At 40.8% G+C, this 13,759-nt stretch overlaps 1 protein-coding gene across 1 annotated transcript in view; it reads left to right on the top strand.

Annotated features, from left to right (window-relative positions):
• Window positions 1–12,493, top strand: part of smtnl (smoothelin, like) — a 31,132-nt gene extending 18,639 nt beyond the window's left edge. The window contains exons 3-10 of the mRNA XM_058634480.1: window positions 4,351–4,432; window positions 5,562–5,810; window positions 5,928–5,990; window positions 6,078–6,138; window positions 6,235–6,381; window positions 6,470–6,593; window positions 9,764–9,915; window positions 11,466–12,493. Of these exons, the coding sequence (XP_058490463.1) occupies window positions 4,351–4,432; window positions 5,562–5,810; window positions 5,928–5,990; window positions 6,078–6,138; window positions 6,235–6,381; window positions 6,470–6,593; window positions 9,764–9,915; window positions 11,466–11,592 (1,005 nt within the window). The 3' untranslated portion in view covers window positions 11,593–12,493. The remainder of the gene's footprint in view (window positions 1–4,350; window positions 4,433–5,561; window positions 5,811–5,927; window positions 5,991–6,077; window positions 6,139–6,234; window positions 6,382–6,469; window positions 6,594–9,763; window positions 9,916–11,465) is intronic.
• The last annotated feature ends 1,266 nt before the right edge of the window (window positions 12,494–13,759 follow it).

The following is a 13,759-nucleotide window of genomic DNA, read 5'->3' as shown; positions in this document are numbered from 1 at the left end:
AAGGGCCCTCAGATTCAAGCCTTTTCTATGATTCATTTGGAGCGACGCTTTCTTTACATGGACAGTTTGTGAATCTGGAGTCATAAAGACATTTACAGTGTATTGACAATTTTATGGCGCTGTGATTAGTTGTTTAATACATTTCATTTTTCCCCAAACCTCAAAATGATCACGTTCTTAAATGTCTTTATTTGTCCACAAACCAAAATGATTCGTTTTTAATAATTTCTTTGGTATATGGAGCAAAGAAAACATATTCACAATTTAAGAAGTTGAAAGATCAGAGGCCGTGTTTAAATTATTGAAAACAACACTCATATAAATTAATGTTTCTAATGTTAATTTAGTAATCGATTAATAATTCATTCATTCATTCATTGTTGTAGCCCTTGAGGACATTCATGTGTCTTTTATGTTGTGATGTTGTGTGTTATTGTATGATTTTGTACCACCCAGGTTACTGCAGAAGGCCTCAGTCTGATCTAGATCTGGTGACTCATAACCAGGTGAACTAACCACAGGATGAGAGAGGAGCAGATACCAGGGGGAAAACGTCAAATCACATATGATCCAAAATCCTAAAAGTATCACATAAATGCTTCACTAAGCACAGGCTGTAGAGAGAGCGAGAGAGAGAGAGACATGGCACGGACACCTTTAGTGACCAGGAGTGAGTGAAGCCTGCACATGTCAGTGATCATGTCAGTGGTGTAGACTTATTTAAAATAAGTGTCATTTTCTTTGTGAAAATAAGTGAATCAAAAGCAGAAGTGGCAGCATTTTAACAGCCATGCTGTTTATTTCTGCCCCTTATGGAAGAAGAATGTTTGTTACAGAGTTGGAGAATTCTGTTATTGCCACATCTGCTTATGGTGATGTGGTGTAAACGCATCAGCACAGCTGTGATTAACAGTAGGAGAAGTGACATTGAGCTTTTTCCTACACAGGAAACTCACTTGACCACATGACCACATCAGGGTTGTGGTCATCTCCCCCATGTCCTTAAAACACCAGAAGCTCCACGCGTTGATGACGTTGATGTGCAAACCTGACTGTAGACATGCAACGAAGTAACAGTGGCAACATGTGGTGTGTGTGCAGTGAGGTTGTGATAACGGTGCTGCTCACCACCAGCACGTGGAGATGTCTTCTCCATTCCCTCACAAAAGCACACATTTGACACAGAGACACAGAAGTGAATGAATGAAGGGACAAAGTACAGATGAAGACATGAATTTTTGAATTTTGGTCATAGTGAGAAAACAGGCTGAGGTTCTTCAAAGGGTCAACTCCATGTTAAAGCTCCTCTCATTGTCTAATGACAGATTATGTAATATTATATTTTATATATATATAATATAAGTAAAAGACTGCCTTTAGTTGTACCTGTAAGACAGGGGATGTGTTGTGTTCTCTTTTGCTGTCTGACAGAAACCTGTAATCCTTCAAACAACACGTCACGTCAGCCTGTGCAGAGTTGGTCCAAAAGAGATGACATTTGATGTTGATGTGCATTCTCATGTCGTTCTTACACCAGTACTTTACATGTCTTTGTGCGCGCCTGTTCAAAGGAAATACGTGACACCAGTGACGCACGTATCGTGGTCTAAGTTCGCTTGTCGGTGCTGTACCATGTCAAGTGTGTACCAGTTTGTTCTGCCAGAAAACAAGACCTCCAGATACCAGAGAGTTTACAGGAACCTCAGCAGCTCTGCTATCGTGTTTCCCCCCTCTGACCCACAGATGATACGAGAACTTAATCCCCCCCCACACACACACACACACACACACACACAGCCAGACATTCTGAATGTGTCTCCCTCCTCCTCCTGCTGCATGTCCAGCTGTTTCCACCTCACTTTCGTGTCCCGCTGTGCCATTTCTCATCAGGCAGCACACACGTGTTCCCGTCTATGTTTTCCCCTGAAGTTGCTCATTTTCAGGAGTGTCTTTGTCATCACTCCTCCATGAAATAAACTCCTGCTCACCCACCATCTTCTCTCTCTCCCTCTCTCTCTTCCTCTCCCTCTCTCTCACACACACTTTGCCTCGTTTGAACACACACTTCAACAGTATCCTTATAGCTTACAAATTCACACATATCTCCCAGCCATTTCAAGTAAAGAACGGCATAAAGTGTGTGTGTTAGTGTGTGTGTGTGTGTGTTAGTGTGTGTAGTGTGACAGTATTAGGTTTCTGTCTTTGTTTGGTTAGTTTCACTTTTGTTTGTCCAGGTTTTCAGATTTCCATCTTTGTGCCTCCACCAAAAACAATGGAGCTAAATGAAAAGTCATATTCCTGGCTCTGTGATATTTGACGGTGGGAACATAAACAGCAGCTCTTCTCTGAAACAATGTTCCTCTTACGATGCAGTGTGGATTATCAAAGCTAAACAGGACAGTGTTTATGTTGTGTTGTTTTTAACTCTGTGAACAAATAATCCATAAATAATTCACCTTCATTAGAGTGATTTCAGGGCATAACAATCTCACAGACAAAGGACTCAAATCAAATCATACCGCTGTGTATTTTGTCAATTCAGTTTACTTTAGTTATATGACACCAAATCACAGCATGTTTGTGTAAGTCCTTACAATATCAGACAATATTAGATCACACAGGACACAGAACAGCCAACAGTGAAGCAGAATAGATTATAAACCATTATTATTCCCCCTCACTGGAATAACTAGCATTATTTACTGTATACCCCATATATTAACACTTAAATAATACCAAAGGAAGATACAGTCAGCTTTACAAATGAAATCATTGGTCTATGAAGAAAAAGGCAGTGTGCATATATGTGAGGAAGGTTTGATGTATCATGTGTTGTAATGTAAACATAAACACGCCTCCTCTTTTTTTCTCAGCTGTATCCGTCTTTTGAGCAGATGCTTAAGTTTGAGTTTTACTCCCAAACACGCCGAGTTTATCTAAACACAGAGTTGGGGAATCAGATGCATCACTGGTGAAATAATGTTCGGAGACAAACACAGTGTGCAAACTGACCTTGTATGTTTAGTTCCAGTGTGACAGCCAAGTCTGAAATACAACCAGCTGTTCATTTGTTCGTTGTTACACAAAGTGCGGAGGATCTGCTGCTCGGCGGCCTGAGGCTGTGCTCCGTCTCTTAAAAGCCTGTTTCAGTGCTTTTATGACAACAACACAAACACAATGTGAAATGTGACCTCAGCAAAATGAGCACAGCTATCAGTGCTGCACTGTTGACCCGAGGAGTGTTGCTCTGTGCCAGAACGGCTATCAACACACCGAGCTCCCTCTATGTGTCTGACAGGGCCACATGGAAAGTGGCAGCGGTGTGCATTAAAGAGTCTGAGATAGAAGTATCTGCTCAGGCAATCATTAGCTATTTCCATGCAGCTGATTGTGTTTGGAGAGAGGGAAGTGAGCTCTGGTCACACATTCAGGAAATAGACAGGGTCACATGGATGCTGGCGCTGGGATGCTAATGATGTTTGACATTATAACCTGATCTCAGTCATTTGTGCGGTCGTGCTGCCAGATCAGTGCACAGATTTTGGCTGTTTTCCTCATCACTGAGCGTGTCAGTGACAGCAGCACCTGGTTTACAACAAAGACTTCCCAGTTCTTATCACGGGGAGAATAGAACAGAACACTCTGGTGCCTCTCACACCTCTTACAATGCTTCTCTGAGGTCCATGCCGTCACACGTCTGACATTCTGGCCAGCTGAGTCGTTCTTCTCTGATTTGTTGGTTTGTTTTGTTTTGTCTGAAGTCGTGTCAAAAAAGCCCATGTGTGGGTGAAAAAGAGCAAAAAAATGATCAAACGGTGATTAAATAAGCACAAGACATCTGGGTTTGCTTTGCTTAAAACAAAGAAACATGATTCAACTATTTGCCTTTGATTGAAACAGAAAAACATTGGTGCTATGACACTTATGAAAACTTTAAAATCTTAAATTGTACATTTTTATGTCCCTGTAGCAAAAATACAGGAGGATTAAAGCTTAAAGGGATCACTCAGGCATAATGAAAAACAGATTTCAGCCAAAGAACCAAAGATTCACCTAATACAGTTGATGAAGTCTACAGTAACTAAGGAATATGTTTTCTAAGTGGAAACTAAAGTTTGTAAACTGCTCCATGCACTTAGAAAATGGCACACTTGACTTTTATGACCCAAATGTTCAGCCCCAATAACTGCACTTCATAAAACTGTGTTTTAGATCAAACATCTCCCAGCAGCTCTTCTTGTCGTCTCTGGTTTGGGTCCAATATGACATCACGCTCCTTTAAAAACAGTGACAGGTGTTAGAGTGCTGTTGTTAAAACTTTATGACTCTGTGTGTGTGTGTGTGTTTCAGAGCATTGAGCGAGAAGAGCCAATCGAAGTGGACCCCGCCCCCACACATGCTGGCCTGGAGAATGGACACGCTACCACAACAGGTAACCACATTATAACTGTGACACACTCACTTTACACCATTTAGATCCAACTCTCCTCATGGTTGTCTGCAGTCACAGCAGGAACACTAAGGGTTTGACTGATGGAGATCGATTTACACACGAGGAGTCGGCTCATAAAATCCTCTGTGGTCTCGTGTGACTGTAAATCTTCAACAGAAAGCCTGTGTTTCAGACCTGAGGTGACTGGATTTGAATGACATCACTTCACACTTGACTGTGTTCCATTACACATCTCAGGTTTGGATTATTTCAGGGGTGGAGGAAGAGGAGGAGGGAGGGGGGTGGGGTTCTATAGCTAAGGTAAACCATTGCTCACAATAACAACACTCATAACACTGTGTACTATCATGTCCACAGACATAAGATGCTCAGTCCTGTGTGTATGTCTGCTTTAATGAGACAGAACTGTGTAGGAACACTTCATATAACAGTTTATATCACGACAGCTTTCGGCGCTGCTGCACACAACAGCCATGTTGGATTTGGGGGTCGGGGGTCGGGGGTCGGTGGGGGGCTTTTAACTTTGGGAGTGGGAAATGTGACATCAGCGGGCTTTCCAGAAAACGTGCACAGTTTCCACTGTTTCCACTTCTCATTCCACATCATAACAAAAACCTGCTGTTTAGTTGAATTATGCACCCAGAGCTGAAGAAACATATTAGGGCCTGAATGTCAGGTTTTACCATCTCTTTGTTCTCGTCTATCTTTATAGACATTTTATACAAAACCAAATACAAAATTTGTGGAATTTAAACAGCTCATTTTATTTCAAACATATAATAAATCATAGCGTATGCAGTCACACATTAAACAGATATTGAGTCATAACATTATTATTAGTGTCATTAATGTCCAACTTGCATATAGGCTGATTTACTATTTTACCTTTTTTGTTCTCTGATTACCGGCTCACTTACTATAGTTACTATAGTTTTCTGTGTAGCCTATAATAAAGATAATAAAGATAATAACCAGTTTCTAATACTGGAAAACTTAGAGGACATCTCCTGTGGACATAGTGCTCTGGTTCATTTTTCATATGAAAGCAGTGATTTGTGCAGCTTTGAGTCCAGTAAAGGGATCATTCTGCATCTTTGTGTCCAACTAGAACATTCAATGTTGGTACACGGCGAGATCGCTCCACCCGCTGACTCTCCACATGAGCACACAGCCCCTGTCGCAATGCGGATGCCCCACCTCCCCATCACCGCCACAACTAAGACAGCAGACGTAAAGGGCTCTCCCAACTCCCCCAGCAGTCCTGTGGGTTCCCGATCCTCCCCGGTCTCTGAGGCCTCATCTCCAGGTCAAACAATGACAACCATCAACCAGCCCCAAACGATAGAGGAGTCTCAAGGTCAGTCTGGTAGCTGGTTTTTACTCACTTAATTCTATGAAACATGAACGCAGCATCATTAAGGTTATGTGTAAAAATCTGTTAACTTTCAGTTTTCTTTGTCTTTGTTGCTGTCAGTATCTTCTATGAAGACATGGACTCCTACACCTATCAGAACTCTGGGATCTCCCCGCCTTCAGGGTGAGCCGTGCTTTCACATGCACACGTATTCTGTCTGACACTGAAACATCATGAGTATGATTGACTCTCAATGTTTGTCCTTTGTAGAGAAGACTAATTCAGCCCCTGCCAAGTCCGTGACCTACTCAGCCTTACAGCAGCATGATAGGTAACGTGATTGAGGAAAGAAAAAAGAGCCACGTATGTTATTATGTCAGCACAGGTCGGTCTTACAGTCTGACCCCTCTGGGCTTCCATCCTCTAGAGATGGAGATATAAGCAGTGACGTGTCCTATGGGCAGATGGGAGAGAGAAGGCGGGAACTGGTGAGGTCACAGACTCTGCCTCGTAACATCGGCGCTCAGGCTCGTCGATCGATCTTTGAAAGACTCGACTCTGAAGCAAGTAACAGGTAAATGCTGCACTCAGGTAACATGGGCCGAGTGATAGGTTAGAAACGCATCTTTGTTGACTTCTTTCTTCTAACTCCTCCTTCACAGTCGTCCAAAACCAGTGGAGTCCAAACCCAAACTGAAGCGGTCCCAGAGTTTTGGGGTGTCCAGCGCTAGCAGCATCAAACAGATTCTTCTTGAGTGGTGTCGCTCCAAGACCATAGGCTACCAGGTAAAACTATCAACTCATAACTGAGACTATATATGAGTATCTAGTAATGATCCAGGTGCATAACTTTACAGTTTAGTCTTATATAAATGAATGAAAGTATAAATATTGTAATGAAGGTCAAACACCAACTACTGCTACTGCTGCTACTGTGCCTGGGGAGCAGAGAGGGATCGGTTGCCTTGCTCAGGGCATCCCAGGATTTGAACTGTCATCCCTGCAGTTACAAGCCCAGTCACTTTTCCTCTTGTAGTAGCAGTACATATTGTACTTAGTGACACTCTATGCACAGTGTATTTGCTGATTTAGCTCAGTGTCAGACAGCCTCTTCCAACTGGAAACTGAAAACTGAATTAAGAGTTCAAACATTGAAGTAAAAAAACACACGTGAACTAACTGTTGGAGGCAGCAGAGGATCAACAACTGTGTGCCATGTGTAAGATTGTTGATTTTCTCTATGGACTTTTGTGTTGGTGACTGAGAGGTTTACAAAGTCTAACTGTGAAATAACTGTGAGAACATAAGAGATATTTCTGAATATTTCCCATTGCTTCTCCACTGGCAGTTGTGTTCTTTAATGACAGCGAGCATGCCTCTGTTTTGCTGGTTCTTGGAGCATCGAGCCCTGACAGTGCAGTCAGCATTCATTATGTGTCATAACCATCATTTTAAGGTCATGTAGCATAAGTCTGTTCATATTTCAGAACGTTGCTTCAAAGCTTTAAAGTGCTTTAGTCCGTTTACTACATATTGCAAAAATATTCCACCACTGACAGATCATAGTCAATCACCTTTTTAAAAAGTGTTTTACTTTGTGTCAGAGCGACTCAGAGAGTCGTTTCACCAGAGCATATTAAAGATGCATGTTATACTTGTCCACATGTGTTCCTGCTGTTAGTCCCCCTGATGTTCCTGTGCAGTCATGTCATAATTATGTTACTCTGACAAAAAAGATCTATGAAAAATGCCTCATTTGCTTTCTTTCTGAGAGTTAAATGACAAAATCCAGTGTCAATCTTACAACTGTGCTCTTTCTAGCCTAGTTTAGGATTAAGACCAGATGCCGCTCGCCCATCTCTCTTCATAACAACACAAAGTTAAACAGTTAATCACAGCAGTCAAGACGCCTGTACATTTGCTCAGAGCTTGTGTTGTGCTGTGTCAAAATAAACAACCACAGTAGATATGAGTGGTGGGTCAAAATATCAATATGGTTATATATTATTGTCAATAATTGTTACACCAGGGCAAATATCAGTATTCTAGTTCACAAATGAAGGCGCTGTAAAGTAAACAGCCTCTGCCAGTTTAACTCGCTCGACGTAAATGAATGAGGGGAAACGTGCCCCACCCCCATCCACTTTCAACACATTGACTTTATGCTCTTTATTCTCTATGTTGTTAATAAATAGAGAAATCCTGCACTTTGTTTTGTTTTCTTCAGTTAGACAGATGTCGTGATTTATCGCTTAATGATTGTATTGATTATCACAGAATGGAAGTATCGTGATATTATTGGTATCGTGGACCGTGTATTGTATCGTATCGTGAAGTAGATACTGGTTTGAATGTTCTTCTATGCAGTGGTTTTAAATATGGAATAACACAGTACCTTTGTGTTGACTTAGTGAGACTGAGAGAACATGTTTACATTGTCCTCATACTGTGCACTTTCACCTTTATAATTCATATAAAGTTTCAGACAAATATTTGAATATTTCATCCTTACATAATTATTACATTCGGGCTAAACCATAATAAAAACATTGAGACAGATATTATGAGATAATTGTTTATTTATTACAAATGAACTATATGCTAAATACAAGGATGGCAACTTATATGTATTCTTTTCACCTATTTATGGTATGTTATGCATTTTTAATTGGCATATAACTTAATTAACAATTAAATTGCAGCCTTTATGATTTGATAATTGTGTTGTTTCAGATAATACGTTTCAAACCCTATGTCACATTTACTCTAATTTGTAATAACCTTCCACAAACAACAATGTAAAGATGTTCTAGCTGCTTGGAAATGTCACTGTGATGCATGGATTTATTTCATAAATGTTCACACAGATACAGTTACACATCCAACTCCACCATGAAAGCATAAAAACTATATCTTGGGGTAAATGTTAAAGGGGAAAGAGTTAATGAGCTGTCAACATGAGAATAGATGGATTTTCTTACCTTTGGGCAGAGCCAGACTCGTGCTAGCGGCTTTTTTCCTCCTGGCTCCAGCTCTGCAGGTCTACGTGCTGCACCGTCATGAATGTGGTATCAATTTTCTTGTCTATAACTCTGAGACAGACGCTGAATCCATTTTCTTCAGATTGTTTAACGTGAGAGTAAATTTTACGCATGTCGTTGTAAATGGGCTCAAGTATTGTTGTGAATTTAGGTGTGTGTGAGTGTGTTTGTGCTTTGTTACCCTTTTCTGACCTTTTCTGGCATAAACTCTGACCTTGTCAGCACCAGTAGTCCTCATGGAGACCAAAACCTGGTCCTAATGAGAACCATCAGAACCTCATTTCTAAAGAACTGTTTAAGATTAGGGCTTAGATTTGAATTATGGTTCGGTTAAGGTTAGTGTGTGGCTTCAGCTGGTTATGGTTAAGATTAGGGATGACGTGCACAAACCTGTGTGTGTGTGTGTGTGTGTGTGTGTGAGAGAGAGATCAGGGCTGAGGTAGTTAAGGTCATGAGTGACTCCACTGACATATTACTACACTCTGGTACCATTTTCTTCCACAGCACTCTGTGCCAGCGGCTCCATGTGGCTCTAATTATGACCGGAGTCAGGCAGAACTCTTATTAACTGACAGCAATAAACATTCACACACACACACACACACAAGAGAGAGATGCTCGTCCAATGACTTGACATGCTGCATTTCATTCAAGGCAAACTGTAGACTAATGAAGGGCAGCCTTAAAATGACATGAGTTCAAAAGCATGAAAAAGCAGGGGAGGAGAGGAAAGTCTGTTTTATCCATCATGATTACAGACTAGACACCACATGACTTTTTGACGGTCTAACCCGGGTGTCAGTTTTACACGTCATGTTCTTTTATACCTCCGGAAGTCTCTGGAGGTTTATGAAATGACACTCAAGGAAACACATGTGCCACATCATCATCAGATGTTTTTGTGTGTCTCTGCAGAACATTGATATCCAGAACTTCTCGTCCACCTGGAGTGATGGGATGGCGTTCTGTGCCTTGGTCCACTCCTTCTTCCCCACTGAGTTTGACTACACCACTCTGTCGCCCGCCAACCGTAAAGACAACTTTGAGTTAGCCTTCCGAACTGCGGAGTGAGTCAAGATGATTTTTGATTTCTTATGTTTTTATTCTGATATCATGATGCAGATTAATTAATCCTAGATTTCTTTGTGGTACTGATCATTTTGATGGGGGGTTTTCGACATCAATGTCACTTCCTTCAAAAAAATAAAAGCCTCACGCTGCTCTTCACTGAGTTTCTGTAAATTATAGTGTTATGAGTAAAGAAAATAAATAATATTTCAGCACTGTATGAGAATGTGAAATAAACAAACATCACAAGGAGCTTACGTTTATTCTTCACTGGACCAAGTGGGAAAAAAGGGTGAAACAGCCCTTTAACATCTGTCCTGAGCGATCCAATCAAAAGTGGACACACCTCTTGTGATAGGATCTCATGTCCCTGTGCAATATGCAAATACACACTGATGTCACGTCTGTTTGTGAGGACAAAACAAAGTCTTTAACGTGTCTGAATGAACACATTCAAATGATTAGTGGATGAAGAACAACAAAGATACTCGTACCACAACAAGCCAGACACTGAACAGCACTGAAAACAAGCATAGTGCTGTACAGTGCCAATTAACAAGTAGAAACTGGTGAAGTAATAGAATAAATAAATAAATAAATAAATAAATATCCATTTTGCATCTTCAGTACAACAAATGATTTCAGAAAACAGACTAGAGTATGTTCAGTATGAGTGAGTGTTATGAGCTCTGGTTCACCTCACAGCAGCTCCAGCTGTAAACAGTGCATCTGTGGCACCTGCTTCTGACTGAGAACATGGTCCTGCACATAACCCTCATTGATCTTTGTACAGATCAAACAAACGACATAGTAAGTGTTAATAACTGGGTTTTAGAAGTTAGCTGTTTCCCATCCTTTCTCTACAGTGAGTTCATTGCGTGCTGTCTGTACCTTCATTTACAGCTCAACATTCATTTAAGTGGTATTAAGAATTTCACTGCAGGCAAGTAGTGAAACATTTAGCCAAAAACATCAAACAGTGCAACAGCATTAGAGATACTTGAGGTCCTTGACATTTGCTGAATGAGCCTTAAGGGACTGAAAGACCTTTACTGCATCAACAATAAAAGTCTTGGCTTTATTGTGGGCAAATCATTCTTAATTTGTTTTCTTTTGTGCATTTATTTTATGGTCCTCTGTAAAGCTACTGTTTTTCTCTACAATACAAACATTCTTCCGTCTGTGTTCTTTAAGGTGTTTGCTGTGAATTCCTTTTTGCCTAGACTGCGTAGCTTCACAGAGCTGCATGCTATAGATATGGCACATGCTGTATGTCATGGCTTAAAAAAACATTTAAATAACTGAAAGATAATATTTACTTCACAATCCATTTGTTTCCGTGGTGACCCAGACTTGAAACTTTAAAATCATATGTGAATATTCTTAAACTGAATATTTTTTAACAATGTCAGTTACTATAATTTGCCATACATTTTAATTGAAAAGCTGACTTAATTTTCATTTTTCCACAACAAATCCAGTGTTGGTTGAGTTCTAGTTGCAGTTATAAAGCCTTTCCCTCCTGACTTGTGTTTCGTCGTGTCTGCAGACTGAAGGCCGGCTGTGACCGGCTGATCGAGGTGGATGACATGATGATAATGGGCCGTAAACCAGACCCCATGTGTGTCTTCACCTACGTCCAGTCCCTCTACAACCACCTGCGCAAGTTTGAGTGAAGCTCAGCAACTCTGTGTTTCACTCATCAACCTTTTCCAGCCTCCAGCAGCAGCAGCAGCGGCGGCAGCAGCAGCAGCGGCAGCAGCAGCTTCTTCACTCAGCTGAGTGCACCTTCAGAGCAGACTCACTAGCACTTTGAAATGAAAGTATGCTGCTCTCTGGTGGTGGATAAGTGAACAACTTTCAAACTGATGCAGGAAACACACTCAGTGATTGGACATCATCCAGTGGTGTTAATGCTGATGACACAAACACACATCAGGGCTGCTTGTCAATATTAGGGTTTTTTTAGTGTGTGTTTGTAGCTGTGATATATTAGTCAACAAGCTGAAAATGTTGCTGTGTCTTCATTATAATCACTAAATATTATCCTCTCACACTGCACCTCCTGAATGGATGTTTCACAAATGTCACTGAAGGCATTTTTTAATAGACACTTGACTATGACTTATGTCATCATAAGACAAAACACACTGTAGAATATCTTATTATAATAATTGTAGGTTTGTAAAACTGAAGTCATTATTCCTGAGTGATGTTTACGTCCACACATTCTTTTATTTACTGAAATGGATTTGAGATGAGGAGATAAAATCAATAAATGTGCTGTGTTTGACAAATAAATGCAGTTATTGTTTTCATTACTGAGAAGAAAAAGAAAAATGAAGTAATGGAACAAAAGCACTAACCTGTTGCATAAAAGATATTTTTGCTCAACAGTTGAAGACAAAATGTTAGTGTTATTAACATGTACTTCAATCAACTGAAGATTATACATTTGTTATATAGTTGCATCATTTTGTTTCTAATTTTAAAGATAGTTTCTCTTTTAACAGCTGCTGCTGCTCCTGTACTGACGACACTTCAGTAACATTGTTTTTTGTCATTTTAACAGCAACCATTACATCATTAAATGTATTAAAGACACACTGCACGTTTTACAGTTAAAAAGGTGCATGCTGAGAAGTTTGTTTTCATATCTCTGGTGACCGGAGTTGTCTTCAGATTGAAGAGGTGCCTGATCCTGGTCTTGAGTCTGGAGGCATCACCAAGATGGCAACTGAGTGGCAAAGGACTTCAGTGTTTCCATCAGACAGAGCTGTTTTACTTTTTGATCTCATGTTTCAATATATTAAGAAATTAAACTGATAATATTTAAAAATAAAAACAGACAGAGAAATAAAATTAATTTGAACACATTTATTTACAACAATAATATTCTGTATGTACATGTATATATATATGCATATAAAGACAAGCAAAAGGTTAGTTTGGGTTAAGCAGTGTTCTGTGGGTAGTAGGACGGCGTGAAGGGTTTAAAGAGTGTCTCGGAGGAAGGGGTAAATGCAGGAGACTGTCGATGAAGAAAGAGGGGAGCTGAAGTGGAGGATGGTGCAAGGGAGAACTGGGGATAGTAGGAGGGACGTATGAGGAGAGGTCTGTTGAGAGGCTCTGTCTTCATCTGCTCCATGGTCGGCCCATTGGTAGAAAGCTTGTGCAGCATAAAGATCTGGTGGTTTGCCTCTCTCTCCTTCATCCTCCACTCTTCCTCCAGGTGCTGCCAATCCTCAGCGTCAGTCCAGGCCTCAGGACTGTGTCTCAGGTCCAGGGACGGGCATGACACTAGAAACTCCCATTCAGCCTTCGGTCGTGCTTCACTGCACCCGACTTCCTCCTCTCTCTGGACGAGCTCAGCCAGGCAGGTAACGTGAGCTCTGGTACAAGACTGCTCTTTCCTCTCTTCATTCATCAGCAGCATCTCCTTCAGTTGGGCCTTCATGGCTAAAGTCCTTCTGCAGTGTTTCCACTTGCTGTCTCAGAGACTGTTTTTCCTCTCTGGAAGATGCTGGATCTTGTATCAAAGGCAGTGGACTGTGTCTTGCAGAGTCTAGATATTGATTCTGTCTATATTCACAGATCAAATCACCCCAGAGCTGTTTGTTTTCCTGTCTCAATCCTTCCTCGCTTTAACTCTGATCATAACTGAGTGCAGGCTTTCTTATATAGTCTGTACGTGGTGACGTATTAAAGCCAAAAAAGAAGGACCTTTGTGACGTCAATGCATCAAAGCCAAAATCAGCCAATCACAGGCGGGGGTGTATGTGTGTGCGGGGTTGGCATTAAAGGTCAACTGTGAATGAAATATATCTGTAATATGAATGTAAT

This window comes from Solea solea, chromosome 7 (genome assembly GCF_958295425.1).
Source record: "Solea solea chromosome 7, fSolSol10.1, whole genome shotgun sequence".
NCBI classification, from domain to species: Eukaryota; Metazoa; Chordata; class Actinopteri; order Pleuronectiformes; family Soleidae; genus Solea; species Solea solea.
This window is presented reverse-complemented; position numbering and strand designations above follow the sequence as displayed.